Genomic DNA, 20,075 nt, shown 5'->3' on the forward strand with positions numbered 1-20,075 from the left:
CTGATCCCAGGCTCCATGTGGCGCTTTTGCCTTTGAAGTGCAGCAACAGCGCTGTGGTTGTTGCTACACTTCAAAGGCAGAGGTACCCTATCGGCTAATCAACTAGTCAATGCAAAATGCATCGACTATTCGATTAATCAGTTAGTCAATGTTTAATATCCCTATTGGCTATACATTTTCTCAGCTATATGAGGAATGAGGTTTTGCCGTGAGGTGCTCTGCGAGACACGGCTTATAGCAAGAGGATTTCTTTCCCGGGTCTATGTCTTTTGTAAAACTGATTTCAAATAACCATTTGTTTCTTTTTTAGGAAGTGCCTAATCGTCGTCTTCTTTTGTTTGGCACACTAATAATGAAAGGAATGAAGAATGTGTGTCAACAGCCCCATTGAGCTGTGTTAGTCATTAGAGCAGCAGGTTGTATGGTAAGCACCAATGTGGATGAACTTCTAGAATTGGAAGGGCTACCTGCTGATAGGGATCACTTGGGAAAGCTCAGCAAGCTTTCAGGGGTACACTCTATTACTAATTTCTGGGCCAGACTCTTAGCTGGGGTAAATTGTCCATTACCTTGAATGGAGTGCTGCTGCTTTACCCCAGCTGCGAATTTGGCCCTCTGAGTGTAAGTCCCATTAAAGCGAATGGCCAAAATTCATTGGTGCTTGGAAATTAGATACAACTCTAAGGGGCCCACCTGGCTACTCCAGACTCAAGCAGAACTCAGGGAAAGTTTCCATCATGATTTTGATGAGATTTCTGCCTGCACAGAGAGCACAGGATTGGGCCTATGGTACAAGAAAGACGAGGTTGAGTCTGTTGAAATGATGCCAGACATCTGGCATATGCAAGCAGAGAGGGATATTACAATGAGGCCAGTTTATCGCTGCACTTTCAATTTGTGGCTGGATGTCTACACTCCCTCCTGGACTATATCGGACATCTACTGGCGTGGGAGTTTTCAGCCTGGTGCAATGTGAAGGCTTTGGTGGCCTTGCAAAAGTCTACGAGGTTGGTAGCAAATGCTCTGCGGAGGCTCAGAGAGGACACAGCTGGGGTGATCCAGACTGGGTTGGTGGTGCACTGACAAAGCTGGGGAGAGGGAGGGTGCCCATTACTGGACTCCAGCTAATGGCCGTACTCCTCCCCCCAAGGTGAGTCAGACTGTTCTATCCTGATATTAAACCCCAACAATGCCAGGATTGTGGCACCATCCAGGTTACAGGCTGGGATTAAAAAACAGAAATGAGTAAAGGTTTAGAGAACATGAGCTATGAAGTAAGGCTGAAGGAACTGGGCTTGTTTAGTTTGAAAAGAGCAGACTGAGAAGGGACATGAGAGCAGTTTTCAGGCATCAAAAAGGGTGTCACTTAGAAGGGGTGTGTCTGTGGAAATTGTTCTCCTTGGCCTCTAAGGATAGGACAAGAAGTAATGGGTTTAAAACTGCAGCAAAGGAGGTTTTGGTGGGACATTAGGAAAAAGTTCCTAACTGTCAGGGTGATGAAACGCCGGAATAAATTGCCTAGGGAGGTTGTGGAATCCCCATCACTGGAGATATTTAAGAGCAGGTTAGACAGACATCTATCAGGGATGATCTAGATGGTACTGGGTCCTGCTGTGAGGGCAGGGGACTGGACTTGATGACCTCTCAAGGTCCCTTCAAGTTCTAGTGTTCTATGAGTCTATGAAATTGGAATTTGCATATTTAAGTATGTAAATGACCTAATATTCTTTTTAACTTCTTTTACCCTGGAATCTGAAGGAGGGTGCAGCTGGGTGTTAAAAGAAGCCCCACCCATATTCAAATCCAAAACAAGAGCTGGAATGACATATGGTCAAACCCAGCCTCTTCTGCAAAGCTTCTGAAACTTCCCAGCATGTACATGCCATTTCCCCTCCTCCGTCTTTTTTCAGGCATGTTAGCACAGAAATAATTAGCGTCACTTGGAAACCTCTTGGTGGGTTTGTGAAAACTTTGACTCAAGACTAGATCTGTTCTAGCGGCTGATAAAAGGAATGTCTGCAGAAGTTAGGGTGCTGGAGAGCAGTATCTGTATATAGTCTGCAGTCATCTTCATCAGAGACAACAAAAGCAATTAGATTCATACCCTACAGGTATTTATATTGTTCAGTTCTGCTAAGACTTCCAAAAAGCACAGCAGCATGGAATGTATCTATATCAGTGTGGAGTAAAGCAACTCCAGCAGGTTAGGGGGTTGTTATTCATATGTTTAAAAATAGATACAGCATATTACCCTCAGTTTCTCAGTGCACTGAGGGATAGCTGTGTAATCCTGTTCTGAGCAGGGTTCCATTGTGGCTGCTTGTTATTAATTGCTCAGCAGAGAGAAAACAGAGGAAGTGGCTAGAAAATGTATTACAGAAAAGCAAAGAAGCATGAAATTATTGGTTGTCTTACTCTGCCGTGTGTGTGCATTCCCATGTATATAAGTAAAAAAGAAAGAGAGAGAAGCACAATATGTTTTTTCTCGTGATTTACAGATGTAGCTGGTAAGTAAATTCTTTGTGGAAAATATCAGTGAAAATGAAAAACATTTTTTTCCTCCTCACAAAAATAGTTAGCTTTTTTTTTTTAATTTTGTGAAGGGTGGGGGAGAAAGAGGGAAAGATGAGGGCAGGAGAGAGAGGGAGAAACCTCAGGAAAAAATTGGCCAAAACCAGAATACTTAGATTCAAGAATGCTCCTGCAGTGAACTGAACTCATGCTTGCATTCTCAACTAAAGACCCAGTTTCCTGTTCTGATTACAGCTCCTATGATGCACCACAATCTCTCCTCTTGCTGAGCTGCCATGGTGTATCCTGGGAGATATAGTCTAGCTAGGGAATCCAGCCCGCAGAGTACAATGGAACTACAACTCCCATGAGGCATCCTGGTAGCATTCCTGTATCAACATTTCTCAGTTTTCAGCTTAGGTTTTCAAATGTCCAGTTTTTCAACAAACAGTCCACATTTTCTGCAGAAATCAGGTATATTTTTATGCAAAATTTAATTTGATGGAAGAAAATATTCCACCACCCCTAGCTATAGACTTGACTGCTTGCTCCACATCTGAGTGAAACCATAAATTAGATGTGTCCAGTCATTCCTAGTGCATGGAGTTAATATTTTTTATTTTTCCATTGTCAGTTATTCTTTACATGGTATTTCAGGTCCTTATTCATGTTCAGGACAGTACTTAAGCAGGTGCTTACGTGCTTTCCTAAATAATGGCCCACGATTGTGCATTTTTCTTTGGGACAAATGAGAACATTGACAAATTGTATATTAAATATACGGATACATTTTTGTTATAAGAATATTTGCTCATGTTAGTAGGCTAAAGTATAAAGACTATAAAGAGTAAGTCCCTATGACTTATATTTCTTACCCATAGCCTGCAGCTATCTCTATAAACACTGCTTTTTATCTGGCTTGTGTGGTCATTGATGCCTATGCAAATAGAGGGCAGAATGCCTGAACTATGCTCAATATTAGATTGTCTTTAGAGGTTTCTAAAATGTTTTAGTTATTATCTTTATTGGCAGTTGGTCTCATGAGAGAGCTTGGCGTTTTTAAATTCTAAATGATTTTTTAAAGAATTTGTCTGTAAAGTAAGTGGTTTATATAGAAAACAGGATCCTTTGATGCAATGTAACTATTTGACCAGTCATCTTTTGATATGAGTTATTAACTTATTCATGGTTTCACCACTCTCCAGTAATGCAGCCATCTCAAATTTCATGCCTATAAAAGCTTCATAGCTAATCATTCCATGGCATCAAGTATCAGAGGGGTAGCCGTGTTAGTCTGGATCTGCAAAAGCGACAAGGAGTCCTGTGGCACCTTATAGACTAACAGATGTATTGAAAGCATAAGCTTCCATGGGCAAAGACCCATTTCATCAGATGAATGACACCATGCAAGGCACTGCATTTAGCCATATGGAGTAGAAATCCATTCCATGGCGTATTTCTCTCTCCGTGGGAGTATGTGTCTATTGAGTCCAGTCATGTTATTCCAATTGTTGTAGTAGTGAGAGACTCAGGCCTACAACCTTTACATCTGTTTTGCACAATGTGGACTGCTGCACGGTGCAAAATCAGATCCTCATATATTCCCTCCTGCCCCACCATGAAGACATGTTCTAGGATGCAGATTATATTATTCCACTCTATGGATATGAAAAGATACCCTAAGTATGAAAAGATACTCCAAGACATCTGGCCTGATTCTACCTTTTGTTGCCCTCCCCGCACCCCAATGCCTCTCAAGAGGAGCTACCTACAAGCTCAGAATTTGGCCCTTTGGTTGGTCAGCAAATAAGAGTGATGCTCTTACAAGACACTGAGAGTCAACAAACATCCCCTGCCAAAAATCCCCAACTCATTAAAGGTAAACGTTTCTTTCATATACGTTTGATTCTCTTGCTGCCCCAAAGGACTAGAAACACATTGGATACAATGACCAGCAAATACAAGTTCACATCCAGCTGAACATGCCTGCATAACAAACACTTTCTTGTAAAATACCATTGCTGAAGGCTGCGTTTTTGTTAAATGTCCCCTATTCATTATTCATAGGCTAAAGGCATAGGAAATGTCCTCCCATCCTACCCCACCCCCTCCCCATGTGTAAGCACTGAGGGAAAGGAATGACTTTTAATACATTGGAGAACAGCATCATCAATAAATAATATAGGTTTAAACCAACTTTGTCTAACGTAACTGTAATTGAGTTATAAAAATTTCATACTGGATTTTTCCCCCCCGAGTTTCTCTGGCTAGTCTGTGCAAGGAAGCAGAATACTTACAACTTCCTTAGCCGAGAGAAAGCTGTAGATTGGAAGGGTTTGGCTTGGAGCATGGCTGGCCTGGCCCCCCGCAGAAATGTTTCTCTTTTCTATGCTCTTTGAACCATGCTGGGAGCGTTTACGTCTTGCTTTATGGCCTTCCTCCCGAGACCTGGCTCTACGCCTAAAGAAAGAGAAACATAAAATCAAACCATGATGAATGAGTAGTATTATTGATTTGTCCCCAATGTCCCGTCTTCTGCCTAAGGAAGGCTTTCACCTGGCTATAAACTGGACAGTCTTCTTTCTATGTTCTCTGCCCTTGCCCGGGTCTGGGACAAAACTGGATATGGATTTGTCCGGTATTGGTCAAGAGACATCTTTTAAAGAGTGCGCCACTCTGCACCTGCCGATGTGACCTTAAGCACATGGTGCATGCAAAGTCCTAGCAGGAGGGAAGAGGGATGTGCGCACTATGTGCTCCCTGGGTTGTGCATAGGTCTTGGATATGTGCCAACAGGACATTGCCACCTTGGGAAATGAGGAAGATGTTAAGATGATTCCATAGGAGGGGGCCACCAGCAGCAGGAATTAAATCCGGCACCCTAGATTTAAAAGCATGAGCCTCAACGGCTTGAGACCTCCACTACAATCCAAGCTGGTAACAGGCTCATCCACTCTCTGTGGGTATGTCTACACTTGCAGCCTATTTTGGAATAGGGCTGCAAATATAGGCATTCGGAATTGCAAATCAAGCCTGGGATTTAAATATCCCGTGCTTGATTTGCATCTTCCCGTCCGGGTGCCATTATTTGAAATTTACAAGCCCGGAATAACTGCCCGCGTCTACATGCGTTAGTAAAACGGGCGTTCGAAATAAATCCCTATTTCAAACTACCTATTATTCCTCCTGCAATGAGGTTTAACAGGTAGTTCGAAATAGGGCTTTATTTCGAATGCCCGTTTCACTGCTGCATGTAGACGCGGGCAGTTATTCCAGACTTGTAAATTAAAAAAAAAAAAAAAAAAAGGCGCCCGGCCGGGAAGATGCAAATCAAGCACGGGATATTTAAATCCCGGGCTTGATTTGCAATTCCGAATGCCTACATTTGCAGCCCTATTCCGAAATAGGCTGCGAGTGTAGATATACCCTATGTCAGAGGTTTTCAAACTCCGGGTCACAGCTTGTTAAGGGCAAGCTGATAAATAGCCACAACATGCGTTGTTTAATGACGCCTCTGCCAATCTGGGTGCTCACAGCTCCCATTGGCCACAGATCGGCGTTACTGGCCAATAGGAGCTGCAGGAAGTAGTATGGACCAGGACACTGCTTCCTGCAGCTCCCATTGGCTGGGATCACTGATCTGCAGCCAATGGGAGCTGTGAACAGCCGTGCCTTTGGAGGTGCAGGGAAACAAAGTATCTCATGGCCAGCTAACAGCTTGCCTTTACAAGCCATGCCCTAGAGTTGGAAAATCCCTGCTCTGTGTGACCCAGCTACCACTAGAGGGAAAAGGAGCATCTTGGTGTGTAATGGTGGTTTACACTGAGCCCGCTAAGCTCATTTCAACTGTGTCTCTGACAGAGCTCTGAAGCGAGGCAAAAGGAAGACCAGCTCAGCAAATGGCAACATTACCTGCTTTGGCAGCTAGAGGAGAGGGAATCGGAGCTCTCCGAGCGGGAATGGTGGTGGCGGTGGCGATGGCGATGGCGGTGGGATTTTCGCGGCCGGCTACGAGAGCTTTTGAGAGTGGAAAGAAAACTGTTCATTAATCTAGTAGACAAAGGCGTCCCAAGATCCAGTGGATGGAAGCTGAAGTCGGCAAGAGACAAAATGGAAATAAGGTGTAAATATTTCTAAGAAGTGAGGGCAATCGTCCATAGTGTGGAGTGTACAGACCGATGTCTTTCCATCAGCTAGGCTGTAGCTTAGCGCCAGCGCTGGGTGCAGGAATCACTGGGTGAAGTTCTACAGCTTGGGCCATGCAGGTTGGACAAGAACGAGGTCACGGTCCCTTCTTGCCTTAAGGTCTATGATTTCATGCATCTGTCAGACTGGATGAGCACATCTGACCCGCCAACATCCTTCAGGCAACTGTAACAAACCATTCTGGAATCATCTTATTTTGGGGCCTCTTGGGGTGTGTCTACACAGCAGCGTTATTTCAGAATGACAGCCATTATTCCGAAATAACAATGCGAGTGTCTACACAGCAATTCTGTTATTTTGAAATAAATTTGAAATAAAGGACGGCTTATTCCGACTTCTGTAAACCTCATTCCACAAGGTTCGTCCGAAATAGCTATTTTGAAATAGCTGTAGTGTGGACACTCCACTGCTGCTATTTTGAAATAGCTCCTCCCACAGGGCACTCCCCAGTGCCTCCTGGGACTCTAAATCAAAGTAATGCATCAACATTAGGGAAGCCTGCCTTGGACTAATGTTGAGGCTTCCCTGTAGTGTAGACATGCTATTTTGAAATAAGCTATTTCAGCGTATTTCTCTTAGAATAGCTTATTTTGAAATAAGCGTGCAGTGTAGATGTACCCTTGGTCCGCTCGTAGGAAGTCCTCTCAGCCAGGTCTCTCTAAATGAAACTCTCAAGGTTAGTCCCACAGTCCTTTCAATGCGGGGGGAGGGTTATTAATAAACAGAAGATGGAAGAGAGGCTCAAAATAACACAAAATACAGGGTAACAGACACCTTCCCTACTTCCTCCAGCTGGAAAGAGAAGGCTCATCTTTGCCCTTTCTTGGCTACTACAAAGACTCCTCACAGTGGATTTTCCCTGAGTGTAGGTGACAGGCAGGAAGCCTTAGCTCATATACTAGCTCCTACTCATGTGCCTGGTGACCCCGCAGTTTTAAAGGGACAGGTGCACAGGGATGCATGATTCCCTAGCATCCAGAGACCTGTTCCACTCCCCATTCACTCCATTATAGCAGGTACAATTGATTGTAAGACTCTTGTTGTCGGTCTAACACTGCACTCTGATGCAAGCATTGCCGGGGACTTTTGGTGGCTAGCTATCAGCATCAGCACTTGCTGCTTTCAGTGGCTGGTCAGTGGTGACATTTTAGCTCCCTGTACTGTCTGGATTCTTAGCCAGGAAGGGGCAGGTGCCAGATAATGGAAGAGTCATTTGTTGGAGGGGATTGTTGGTAAGAGGGTTGTGCCTTTGTTACTGGGTCACAGGCTTTGCTTTATTTAGAAGTTCTGGATTGCTGCCACATGTCACACGATTACGGTGAAATAAATCAACATAGAATAAAATCAACAGGCCATGTTGCTTCAGATCTGCATCTTCACTGATACAAAAGAATATTCCGCCCAGAGCAGATTAAACATTTTAAAAACTGGTTCATTTACTTGAAATTCCCATTCGCTGCTTAGGTCAGCCGTTTTTATAGCTTCTTATTTGCTCTGTGCTGGTCGTGGCCAATGAGACAGCATTGGTTTTTTGCTCACAGGAATGTTTGGAGAGTGTTGCCAATTCATGTGATTTTATCACAACTCTCACAAAATTTGGTGTTTTTCTTAGCGCTTCAGCTCCTGGAAGCATGAAATTTGGTGAGAAACTGTCCTTTAGAAACCTTTCTAGCCTCCATAATGGCAGAGCAAAGCTTTGAAATGTAGACCCATTGCAACCTAAAAAACATCAAAAGGCAAATAGGAAGAACCCCACATGCATCTGACGAAGTGGGTCTTTGCCCACGAAAGCTTATGCTCCTACACTTCAGTTAGTCTATAAGGTGCCACAGGACTCCTCGTCGCTTTTGCAGATTCAGACTAACACGGCTACCCCTCTGATACTTGACACCACATTTATTATTATCTTTAAAACAAATTTTCACCATTTTAACCCTCTCATGATTTGGGAGGTCTTGGTTCTTGACTTTTGAATACTTAGAGTTGGCAGTAGGGAATATCTACCCCTTGTACAAAGATCTGTGTTGAAGGCTTCATATGAAAACAAAAATACTAGTTCTTTACTATTTACTATTAGAGATGTTACATTTAGATTAATCGGCTAATCGAATAGTTGATGCAATTTGCATCGACTATTTGATTAGTCAATAAGGGCACCTCTGCCTTTGAAGTGTAGCAACAGCCCCAGGGCTGTTGCTACACTTCAAAAGTGAAAGTGCTGAGGGGAGCACGAGGCCAGCGGGGGACTCAAGCTGTCCCCCACTGGCACCGTGTTCCATGTGGCATTTCAAAGTGACAGCACCACATGGAGCCCGGTGTCAGCGGAGGAGTCCACAGCTCACTCTGGGCTCCATGTGGTGCTGCTGCTTTGAAGTACCCCTTTCTCTCTCACCCATCCCCCCGCTTGCTGCCTCTTCCTGATAGAGGCAGCAAGGGGGGGAGAAGCGACTAGTTGACTAGTGTGTCGACTCTCTGATAAGCTTTTGTTTATTAGATAGCTGACCAGTTGTTCACATTCCTAATTACTATCCTCATTAATCTTGCATTTAAAACTTTTGACATCCCATCATGGTGCAGAAATGGTACCATTTACTGTAGGTGACCAGTCACACACCACAAATAATGAAGCTCTGAAGTGTCCCAAAGAGAGAACAACCAACTGTGCTCTTGCAAGACTCTAAACGTCTAGTTCAAAACCTAGTACAAGAGATCAGCATCTGCCATGGGGACTGCTGCTGTCTTGAAACCACACAGAGAGAGAGAGAAAAGGGGACCAGCATCCTGACTGCGACCCAGATTAAATATCATGGATCATTCTCCTCACCCTCAGCGATCCTAATATGTCTCAAGGTCAGGGGTCATTTTTGGTCTGTGTTCTGCAGTGCTGGTCACATTTCATTTCAGCCTCCCTTCCTGACTCTGTCCCTTATTGCAAGACCACACAAAACCCTTATCAGGAGTTACGATGTCCTTATAGATCCAGGCAGTATTCCAGGTGCATTAACAAATTGTCTCTTTGCTCCCTTGCTTTTCACCCCATCTGGGGCCACAGGTTCAATGAAGGGTCCCAATCTGGGGGTGCATATTGTACAAGTACATTTTACACAGGAAACTGTGCCTGCTGAATGTGGATACTCTGTGTACAAATGGACACTTGTTCGCCCATGCCACCCTTTACATGTGGTCCTTGTGTCCATAATTACCCCACAAACATGTGAATGCATATATTTTGCCAGGGCTGGATTCAGAGCACCCTGCTCCAGCATGGAGCAGATTTGGTCATTGGGCTTTCCATGTGCCAAGTCTCTTGGCACTAGTGGCCATCTCTCAGAGATGCTGTATCTTCCATTTTCCATGAGCACCTAGCAAGACCGAATATGCACTATGTATAATGATTCTGGGCTGCATTAACAGGAGTGTTGTGAGCAAGACGCAAGAAGTCATTCTTCCGCTCTACTCTGCGCTGGTTAGGCCTCAGTTGGAGTATTGTGTCCAGTTCTGAGCACCACATTTCAAGAAAGATGTGGAGAAATTGGAGAAGGTCCAGAGAAGAGCAACACAAATGATGAAAGGTCTAGAGAACATGAGCTGTGAGGGAAGGCTGAAAGAATTGAGCTTGTTTAGTTTAGAAAAGAGAAGACTGAGAGGGGACACGATAGCAGTTTTCAGGTATCTAAAAGGGTGTCATAAGGAGGAGGGAGAAAAATTGTTCTCCTTGGCCTCTGATGACAGGACAAGGAACAATGGGCTTAAACTGCAGCAACGGAGGTTTAGGTTGGACATTAGGAAAAACTTCCTAATCATGAGAGTACTTAAACACTTGAATACATTGCCTAGGGAGGTTGCAGAATCTCCATCTGTGGAGATATTTAAAAGCCAGGTTAGACAGACACCAGTCAGGGATGATCTAGACAGTGCTTGGTCCTGCCATGAGGGCAGGGGACTGGGCTTGTTGACCTCTCGAGGTCCCTTCCAGTTTTAGGATTCTATGATTTGCATCTGCCACTTAGCAGTCTTTGTCCTTTGAAACAGCCACGCTTGATGTTTTGGTCTTTATACTTCAAGTAGAGCTGGTCAGAGAAAAGGGACAAACATTTTACAATTTTTTTCTGGATATTTCCCCTCTCTTTTTCTCCCCAATACTTCAAGTTTTTTTAGTTTCAAAATTTGGAATGTCCAAATTTGGAAAGCACTAACCAGCTCAAATCAAATCCTGTGGGGGCAGGATAAAAGTATCCCTTGTTTTAGCTGAAAAATAAGCGTGTCATTTTAAAATGTAACAGGAGGATTTGAGTGGTGAATAGCCCTTGGCTGCTAATTCCATACAATGCCAAAGAAAAGTTTTCTAGTACCAAAACCTTCCTCACATTGTGACTCTTAAAGGGACAGTTCAGCAAAGACAGTTCATTACATCTCTACTTACTGTTTTTTGTGTTTTCTTTCTTCCTTTCTTTTACTTTTTGGGCTTGAGGAACTAAATAAGAAATAGCTAATTAATTGGAAGATTTCAGTTCTAATCAGCCAAAGCAATCAAACTAAATCTGTTAATCTCTAAGGTGCCACAGGATTCCTTGTTGCAGATACAGGCTAACACAGCTGCTTTTCTGAGACATTTTAACAGGACACAGAATCTCAGAAATCACCAGAATGCTTTGTTTACCCCTGACACAAATGGACACAACTCCATTCCCATCAATGATCTTGGGCTTACTTATCGCACTAGAGTGATCTGCACCATTGTATTTCAGGGAAAACACATATTGTATTATGAACTCCAAACAAAGGGATCGGCCATCCTACCAGCCTTATAAGGGGCCAGAAATATATATTTAATATACATGTACAGGGAATGGCAAAGTTACACCAGTGTAAATCTGACTCCATAAAGCAGTGGAGACTCAGGTACATGGAGCCAAACGCTTCAATGAGGAAGAGCACAATAAGCTTCCTGCACAAGCTATCCAGAAGATGGGTTCTGGTGACAGTCTAGATTTGCTAGTACATTACTCCAGAAGAGAAATGCAGTGTCAGAATTCAGGTCAAGCCACTATAGATCTGCCTCTAGAACAGGAGTGGGCAATAATTTTTGATGGGGGGAACACTCCAAGATTTTGGAAAGTGGCCGAGGGCCGCACTCTTCCATGGAGGATTTGCAGGGTCTGGGATGGAGGTTGGGTGCAGAAGGGAACTCAGGGTAAGGGATTGGGCTGCAGGAGGTAGTGTGGGGTTTGGGTGAAAGAGACAGTTGTAACCTCCGGCACTGGACTGGTTGCATGGGTTTGGAATGTGACCTAGGACAGGAAAGGGTTGTGAGCTACGGTACAGGGGCTGGGGATGTGACCTAGGGCAAGGGACTGGGGTGCAGGGGTTTGGGATGTGTCCTAGGGCAAGGGACTGGGGTGCAGGGGTTTGGGATGTGACCTAGGGCAAGGGACTGGGGTGCAGGGGTTTGGGATGTGACCTAGGGCAGGAGACTGGGGTGCAGGGGTTTGGGATGTGACCTAGGGCAAAGGACTGGGGTGCAGGGGTTTGGGATGTGATCTGGGGCAAGAAGGGGTTGTGATGTAGGGCTGGGGATTGGAGTAGAGAAGGGGGTGCAAAGGTTTGGGTTCATACCTGGGGCAGAAGGGGGTTGGGACCTGGGGCAGGGGATTGGGGTGCAGATTCTGGGGGAGGATATGGGTGGAGGAGGGGGAAGAGGGCTGGGGTTATGTGTAGTAAGGGGGGAGGGGGGGGCAGAGGGTTGGGAGGAAGGGGGGGCTGGGGTGCCAGAGGCAGAGTCTGGCCAGGAGACTCACCTGGGTGACTCCCAGACAACTCCCAGCATGTTTCTGGGGCAGCCTCCCTGCCTGCACTACCTCTGCCCAGGCTGCAGGGGGTAGGTGCACGTGTGAATAACTACGAGCCTGAAGAGAAGAGGGGAGTGGTGCTTTGTATGTTGCCTGTAATTCCAACAGGCAGCTCCCATTGGCCAGAAACTGGCCAATGGGATTGTTCAGGAGTGGGGATAGCTCAAGAAGCCTCCCCTCCCCTCCGCAGGCTCACATTTGTGCACGAGAAATGGCCCAGCAGCTGCTTTTCTCAGGGGCATGCGGGTGGGGTGAGGCAAGCAGGGAACCTGCCTGGGGCTCCCCGCTGTGTCTGTGGGCCAGATCCAGGGGCTTGGCAAGCCGGATGCAGCCCACAGGCCATATTTTGCCCAGCCCTGCTCTAGAAAGAGGCTTCATACTTTCCTGAGCTCAGCTTTCTGAAGCTGCACCTTTCCCCAAACTCTCCCCAATTACACACACACACACACGCACACACACACACACACACCCCTCTCCCCAACCTCTCCCCAATTACACACACACACACCCCTCCCCAACCTCTCCCCAATTACACACACACACATACACCCACACCCACAGAGCTGTCTTGGGAACACGTTTTTCATTAAAAGCCATATTCCATATTCTGGAACCTTTAATTACAGCCAGGATCAAACCCCAGCAGAGTAGGAAACTGACCTCGGATCCTAGTTTGCTCATTTGTCCGTTGAGCTGCTAAGTCTGGATGGAGTTCCCATTCAGCCTTTAAGCTCATTGAGCAATTCGGAGTAAGAACTTTAAACCAGCAGCAAAAGTAGGAGGGAGGGTGACTTCCGCTCACTGACACTGGACCTCCACAGCTAACAAGGTTGCAAATGATGTCTGGTTTTGACAGTGCTGCAGTCCCCAAGCGGCAAATTAAAACCCAAGAGCTAGAGGAATGCCTCAAAGCCAGGATTCATAAAGGGAAAGCTGTCAGGCCCTTTGCTGTAATGGCACAGCATGACACCACTGCAGAATATCTTCCCAATGCCCTTGCGCACAGGAAGACAAAAATAACTCAGTGAATGTGTGACTCCTGTACTGGTCCCTCTCAGTCCAAGTACTTGTCCTTTAAATGTTCACCTCTCCAAATAGGGATTAACCTAGATGTAAATGTGCACTCCAGGGCCCGGCTTTAGTGCTTGTATATGCCATTAGAAGCTTCATCAGGGCAGAATTCCTCTGTGTGTAGAGGGACCAACATGAAACCCAAGCACCACTTGAGTCACGCAACACATAGGGTACATCTAGACCACACCTCTCTGTCGACAGAGAGATATAGATTAGGCACATTGAAATTGCTAATGAAGCGGGGATTTAAATACCCCATGCTTCATTAGCATAAACATGGCCGCCGCTTTTTTTTTAAATGGAGCATTTTCGGAAAAAAACTCCTCGGAAGTCTAGACGCAAATCTTTAGAAAAATAAACCCTTTTTCAAAAGATCCTGTTCGAAAAAGGGTTTATTTTTCAAAAGATCCACGTCTAGACTGCCGTTTCTTTTTCGAAAAAGCTCCGTTTTGAAAAAAAGCAGTGGTCATGTTTATGCTAATAAAGTGCGGGATATTTAAATCCCCGCTTTATTAGCAAATTTGATATGCCTTATGTACATCTCTCTGTCGACAGAGAGGTGTAGTCTAGACGTATCCTACGTGTTGCTTGACTTGAGTGGTGCTTGTGTTTCATGTTGGTTGAAGTAGTCTAGACACAGCCATATTGTTGCATTCCATTCCAGTGGGAGAGACTGAGACAGCCCAATGTAGTGTTCACTTCAGATGCTCTGGGAATGGAGAGGGGAGCCTAGGGCATTTAATAAGCTTTGCTGGGTGAAACATATACCTTCCTGCACCAGGGCTACCAAATCTGCACTTCCCTAGAGTCTGGTGGTGTTTCCCCATCATCCCATGCAGGCAGCAGTAACCCATGTTGCTGAGGTTGGTGGCAAAGTTTTCAGAGCCCTTACCTGTGTCTTCTCTTCTTTGAAGATAACCTGCAAGAAGCAAAGAGGTAAATTGAATCTATATGTCATGGTGGAATCAATGCACACTGCTGCATTTGTTCAGGGACAGACACATCTCAGACTTGCTCCCTCACTGAAACAGGAGAAGGGTGTCAAAATGGCTAAGAGAAAAATCCACCCAGCAAGGACCTTCCAGTAGACCTCCACTGCCATTCAGCCACTTCTTGGTATGTCTACGTCACGAGCTGGTAGAGACACACTTGCACTAGCTCTGACTGACCAACTAGCTGTGGAGACAGGAGTGGTGGGAGGAAATAGCTGCTGTCCTGTGTACCGATCTGAGATGCCAGCCATATATTCCAGCAGCTAGTCCCTCCTACTGCTCATGCTGCTGCAGCTATCTTCTACACACTATTCTCCATATGCTAGTGTGGCTCTATCTCCCCAGGCTTCAAATCATACTCGATAGGCCAGCCTTCCCAAGACAATTTAGCCCACCAGGAACAGAGCAGAGCTCTTGGCCATGCCAGTAAGTGTTGCAGCGGGCACTGTAAACCACATTTTTGGGGGGTCTAAGGGATCTTGCGCAAAATGGGTTCTTCCACCCCAACAAATGGCCCCATCTACACAGGTCTTTTTATTGCAAAAACCTCTTCTGCAAAAAGGATCGGAAGAGACTATGCAAATGAGAGCACAAGATTTGCAAATGAGCGCGAGATTTGCATTTCTTCTTCCAAAAAATTGCTGCAGTGTAGACGTAGCCTTATAAGTGCTTTGAAAATCTGGCCCCCATTTGTGGGGTGCTCAACACGTGACAATCTGACCCTGTGTGCGAGAACACCATTTGGCCTGGGCCTCAAGCTCAAAGGGGAGGGCCTCAAAGTTAGACACTAATTGTTGGAATTTGATAACGTGCTGAAGTAGGCAAAGAACTATCACCATTCAACTATGGGACATGTGGATGGGCTCGCCATGCTTAATAACACTGCATGAAAGCTAGGTTTTCCTGAATAATTTGTGCATTTGCACAGAAAAAAATCTAGAAAACCATTTGTTAAATAAAAAATATTCAAATTATGTCTCACTCTTCTTTTTTTGGTGCCTTATTTTGTTTTCATGCATTGTCATTTTATTATTAATTATTATTATTATAGCAAGGAGCTTCAAAAGCTGGAAATGGCCAAAGGCATCTTTGAACCTCTGAAAAGGCCTGTAACACTGTGCTAAGTGGGTGCTAAAACCTGCTCTTCTGAACTGGGGATGCATTGCCCTCACTCTGCACAGGCGTACATGGCTACACCAGGTGCACAGCAGCAGAGAATCAAATGGGCCCATCATTGCAGAAGCTGGGTACAATCTAGGGAGGAATATGACTTGCCCCTTTGGAGTGAAGTGTGTTAGATTTTTCCCTCTTTGCTACATTCTGCCTCACTCTCTCTTTGAGTTTCAGGCTATGTTTTCACCTTTCCTTTGCACCTTTTGTAAGACTGTCCTGGCTTGTTGGTTCAATAAATTATAAATACATGAACTTTCTGAGGAAGATGGCACCCGTTGTTCTAAGCAAATATTGATTTAATGCTTGGAAGAAGAAACTGGAATGTTTGATATTTAAAATTTTAATCATGTTCTTTACATTGGAGAGGGTCTTGATCCAGGGGGGCTGGAACAATTTATACAGTGGAGGTGCTGACAGCCACTGTACCAAGCTGTACACTCTGTCTATGACGGAAACCGCTACAAGCCCAGGGGTGCCTGGCACCCCTAGTTCCAGCATCTATGGCCCAAGCCTGCACATCTGGAGGTGGGTCCAGCCCTGAGCAGGCCTCCAGTTTGGAAGGCATTCAGACCTGGGGGGAACCTTCTGCTGTTGGCCTGTTGGAGAGAGATGTGTAAGCGGGGAAGTTCAGATCCAGATGTGCACCTGAGATGTTTGAAATGTTCTGGCTGAGTGAGGGAGAGTGGAGTTTGGCATATGGGATTTCTGTGTGAATCTGCGACTGGTTCTTTTGAGGTTCATTGAGCTAGTAATAAAGCAGGATGGACAAGGGGTGACAGACACGGCTAGTGTCACAGAGGAACCTCAATGGTTTAGGCTCAGAAGGATCCCTATTAACCCTGCCTATGAATTTGGTCCTACCTTTCCATGCTATTTCTAGAGTCCTCGCCCCCAGGACATCAGAACATTGCTCATGAGCATTTGCACCTGCTTGTGTTGTATGGGGTGACCCTACATGAACAGTCAGGCCGAGGGACCCTACGTGAACAGTCGGGCCGAGGGACCCTACGTGAACAGTAGGCCAAGGGACCCTACATGAACAGTCGGGCCGAGGGACCCTACATGAACAGTCAGGCCGAGGGACCCTACGTGAACAGTCGGGCCGAGGGACCCTACGTGAACAGTCGGGCCGAGGGACCCTACGTGAACAGTAGGCCGAGGGACCCTACATGAACAGTCGGACCGAGGGACCCTACATGAACAGTCAGGCCGAGGGACCATACGTGAACAGTCGGGGCGAGGGACCCTACGTGAACAGTAGGCCGAGGGACCCTACATGAACAGTCGGGCCGAGGGACCCTACGTGAACAGTCGGGCCGAGGGACCCTACGTGAACAGTAGGCCGAGGGACCCTACATGAACAGTCGGACCGAGGGACCCTACATGAACAGTCAGGCCGAGGGACCCTACGTGAACAGTCGGGCCGAGGGACCCTACATGAACCCTACATGAACAGTCGAGCCTAAGGACCCTACGTGAACAGTCAGGCTGAGGGACCCTACATGAACAGTCGGGCCGAGGGATCCTACGTAAACAGTCAGGCTGAAGGACCCTACGTGAACAGTCGAGCCTAAGGACCCTACGTAAACAGTCGGGCCGAGGGACTCTACATAAACAGTTGGGCCAAGGGATCCTACGTGAACAGTCAGGCTGAGGGACTGTTTGCGAACAGTTGGAGGAACCCTGTATGAGTAGTCAGGCTGTGCTGGCATGTATAGGCCGTGCTGTAGCTGCTTGATCCCAGAATTCTCCTGAATTGTAAGTTTCCATTTAAAAAGGGAGAACAAACTGAAGAGCCAATGGCAGTGACAGAAACCTGAGGCGGCGCAGTCTGTGGGAGTCCGCGGACAGACACACGCCATCGTTTGGCGTGCAATTCAGTGCCTCCATCACGTTAACACCAGAGCCTCCGGAGAAAACACTTCCATTACGCCCACTCCTGTGAGCTCTGCAAGAGGAGGGACTGGGAGCTGGCAGCTTTCCGGCCTTGCACTCCCATGCAGAGTCTACGCACAACCCTTTCAAAGGGCTTCCTGCTGGGCCCCTGCGGATGATCGCTTCCTGACAGCAGGTGAGGCGATAAAGGTCTCAGGGAGAGCTCCCTGAGACAATCAGGGACCCATCTCAGGGACTCCCAGGCACCCCTGAAGTCCCACTTTAGCGCAGGGTTCAGGAGTCGTTCAGAACGCACAGGCCTCGCACGGGGGGAATGCGGCCCATGCAGCCGGGTCGAGCAGCTAGATGCTCTTCACCTCTAAGCCACCTCCTAACTAATACCACCCGGCTGTGTTCCACGGCCTGGTGTTCAGTGCATGGGAGGGGCATGTGCGGGGCTGATAGGTTAGGGGGAATACCTGTTTCTTTTTCGTTTCTTTGAGCTTTTCTTCTTCTTCTTCTTCACAGGCAAGGGGCTATACGATAGGGACCTGGAGAACAGCAACAACACGTTACTCACTGGCCATCTGGCGCTCTGAGCTGGCGGAGTCTGTCTTGCGGGGGGTAAGCATCTGGGACACAAGGGCTTAATACACTTGGCTTTCACCCGGGAGACTTTCACTCAAGTCCTTGCTTAGGGGACAAGTGAAGACTCATTCCCTCCCCGGCTGGAGTTGTTCCTATCATTGGTGATCCCTGAATTAGCCACAATTGCCAGGGAAGGCCTAGAGGCCTGGATCACAGGGGAAGCTGCAGGTTGGGTTGAGCTTTATTAGCAAGGACTCGGGTGCCCACCCCAAGCCATGGCCCGAGAGAGATGCTGGTGACATTTCTACTTGAGCTCCAGCGCTGTGTGGTGGGGTAGGCACGCTGCTTGGTGCTGACTGGGAGCTCTGTGCTGAGAACAGCCTAAAAAATTCTGTGTTAGCTGCACAATCTCTGCATTCCCCCCCTCGCCCAAGAACTCAGGGAATCTCCCTCTGTCACAGCCCTGGCTGCAGCACATACATAATCCTCTTTCCTCCGCCATCTCCATAGCTCCCTTCCCAAATGCACACACCAGTTTTAGGTCTCTTTGCCTCCCATGCAAGTCTGATCTCTAACACTGCCAGCCCTGGCTCAGCGGCTTGCAGAGAAGAAGGTCATACACACTGGCTGCTGAGCCCGGAAATGCAATGGTAGGGAGATGGGCCACTGGTATAGACGTCAGGGATGCTAGGAGAGAAGGTGAAAGTGCCTTAGAGCTGGGGGAAGTTCATACAGCATTCAGTATGGGATCCAGGAACTGACTTGCCTTGCATCCCAATATTCACTGAATCATAGAAATGTGGGGCTGGAAGGGACCCTCTAGACCAGTCCCTTACTCTGAGGCTGCATCAAGTAAATCTAGATCATCCCTGACAGGTGCTTGTCCATCCTGGTCTTAAAAACCTTTATTGATAGGGTTTCCACTACCTCCTTTGGAAGCCTTTTCCTGAAAGTTTTTCCTATTGTTAATGTACATCAGCCCTGCTGCCAAGTAAACCAATTACTTCTTGCCTACTATTGGCAGACATGGAGACCAATTCATCACTCACCTCTTTATAACAGCCCTTAATATATTGCAGGTGTATCAGTTCCCATCTCTGTCTTCTTTTCTCAGGACTAAATACACCCATTTTTTTAACCCTTTCCTCATCGGTCAGGTTTTCTAACCCTTTTCTCATTTTTGTCTCTCTTCTCCGGACACTCTCCAATTTGCCCTTCTCTTTCCTAAATTGTGGTGCCCAGAACTGGACACAGTGCTGCAGCTGAGGCCTCACCAGTGCTGAACAGATGAGGAGACAGTCACCGCCCATTTCTTAACATAAGACAAACTGGTAAATATGGCCCAGAATGACATTATCCCAGTCTGGCACTGCATCATGTTGTTGACTCATAGTCTATCTATGAACCATTATAACCCCCAAGAGCCTTTTTAGAAGTGCCACCACCTATCCAGTTATTCTCCATTTTGTAACTGGGCACATGGTTTTTCCTTCCCAAGTGTAATACTTTGCACTTATCTTTATTGAATTTTATCTTGCTGATTTCAGACCAATTCTCTAATTTGTCAAGACCATTTTATCCCTTAAAGTGTTTGCAACTCCACCCTGCATGTTGTCATCTGCACTTTTTATAAGTATACTCTCTACTCCATTATCTAACTTGTTAATGGAAATGCTGATTAATCCCAATTAACCCAGGACTGATCCCTGTGGGACTCCACAAGATATGTCCTCCCAGTTTGACAGCGCACAATTGGTAACCGCTCTTTGAGTATGATCTTTCAACCAGCTGAACATCCATCTTATAG

General features: G+C 46.3%; 1 protein-coding gene across 1 annotated transcript in view; it reads right to left on the bottom strand.

The window, feature by feature from the left end:
* Positions 1-20,075, bottom strand: part of SRRM4 (serine/arginine repetitive matrix 4) — a 154,131-nt gene that overhangs the window by 20,168 nt on the left and 113,888 nt on the right. Inside the window, exons 4-8 of the mRNA XM_089775217.1 lie at positions 18,160-18,231; positions 14,533-14,559; positions 11,141-11,191; positions 6,424-6,528; positions 4,809-4,971 (exon numbers count right to left, since the gene is read on the bottom strand). Coding sequence (XP_089631343.1) covers positions 4,809-4,971; positions 6,424-6,528; positions 11,141-11,191; positions 14,533-14,559; positions 18,160-18,231 — 418 coding nt within the window. The remainder of the gene's footprint in view (positions 1-4,808; positions 4,972-6,423; positions 6,529-11,140; positions 11,192-14,532; positions 14,560-18,159; positions 18,232-20,075) is intronic.

This window comes from Pelodiscus sinensis, chromosome Z (assembly GCF_052426305.1).
Source record: "Pelodiscus sinensis isolate ZL-2025 chromosome Z, ASM5242630v1, whole genome shotgun sequence".
NCBI lineage: Eukaryota > Metazoa > Chordata > Testudines > Trionychidae > Pelodiscus > Pelodiscus sinensis.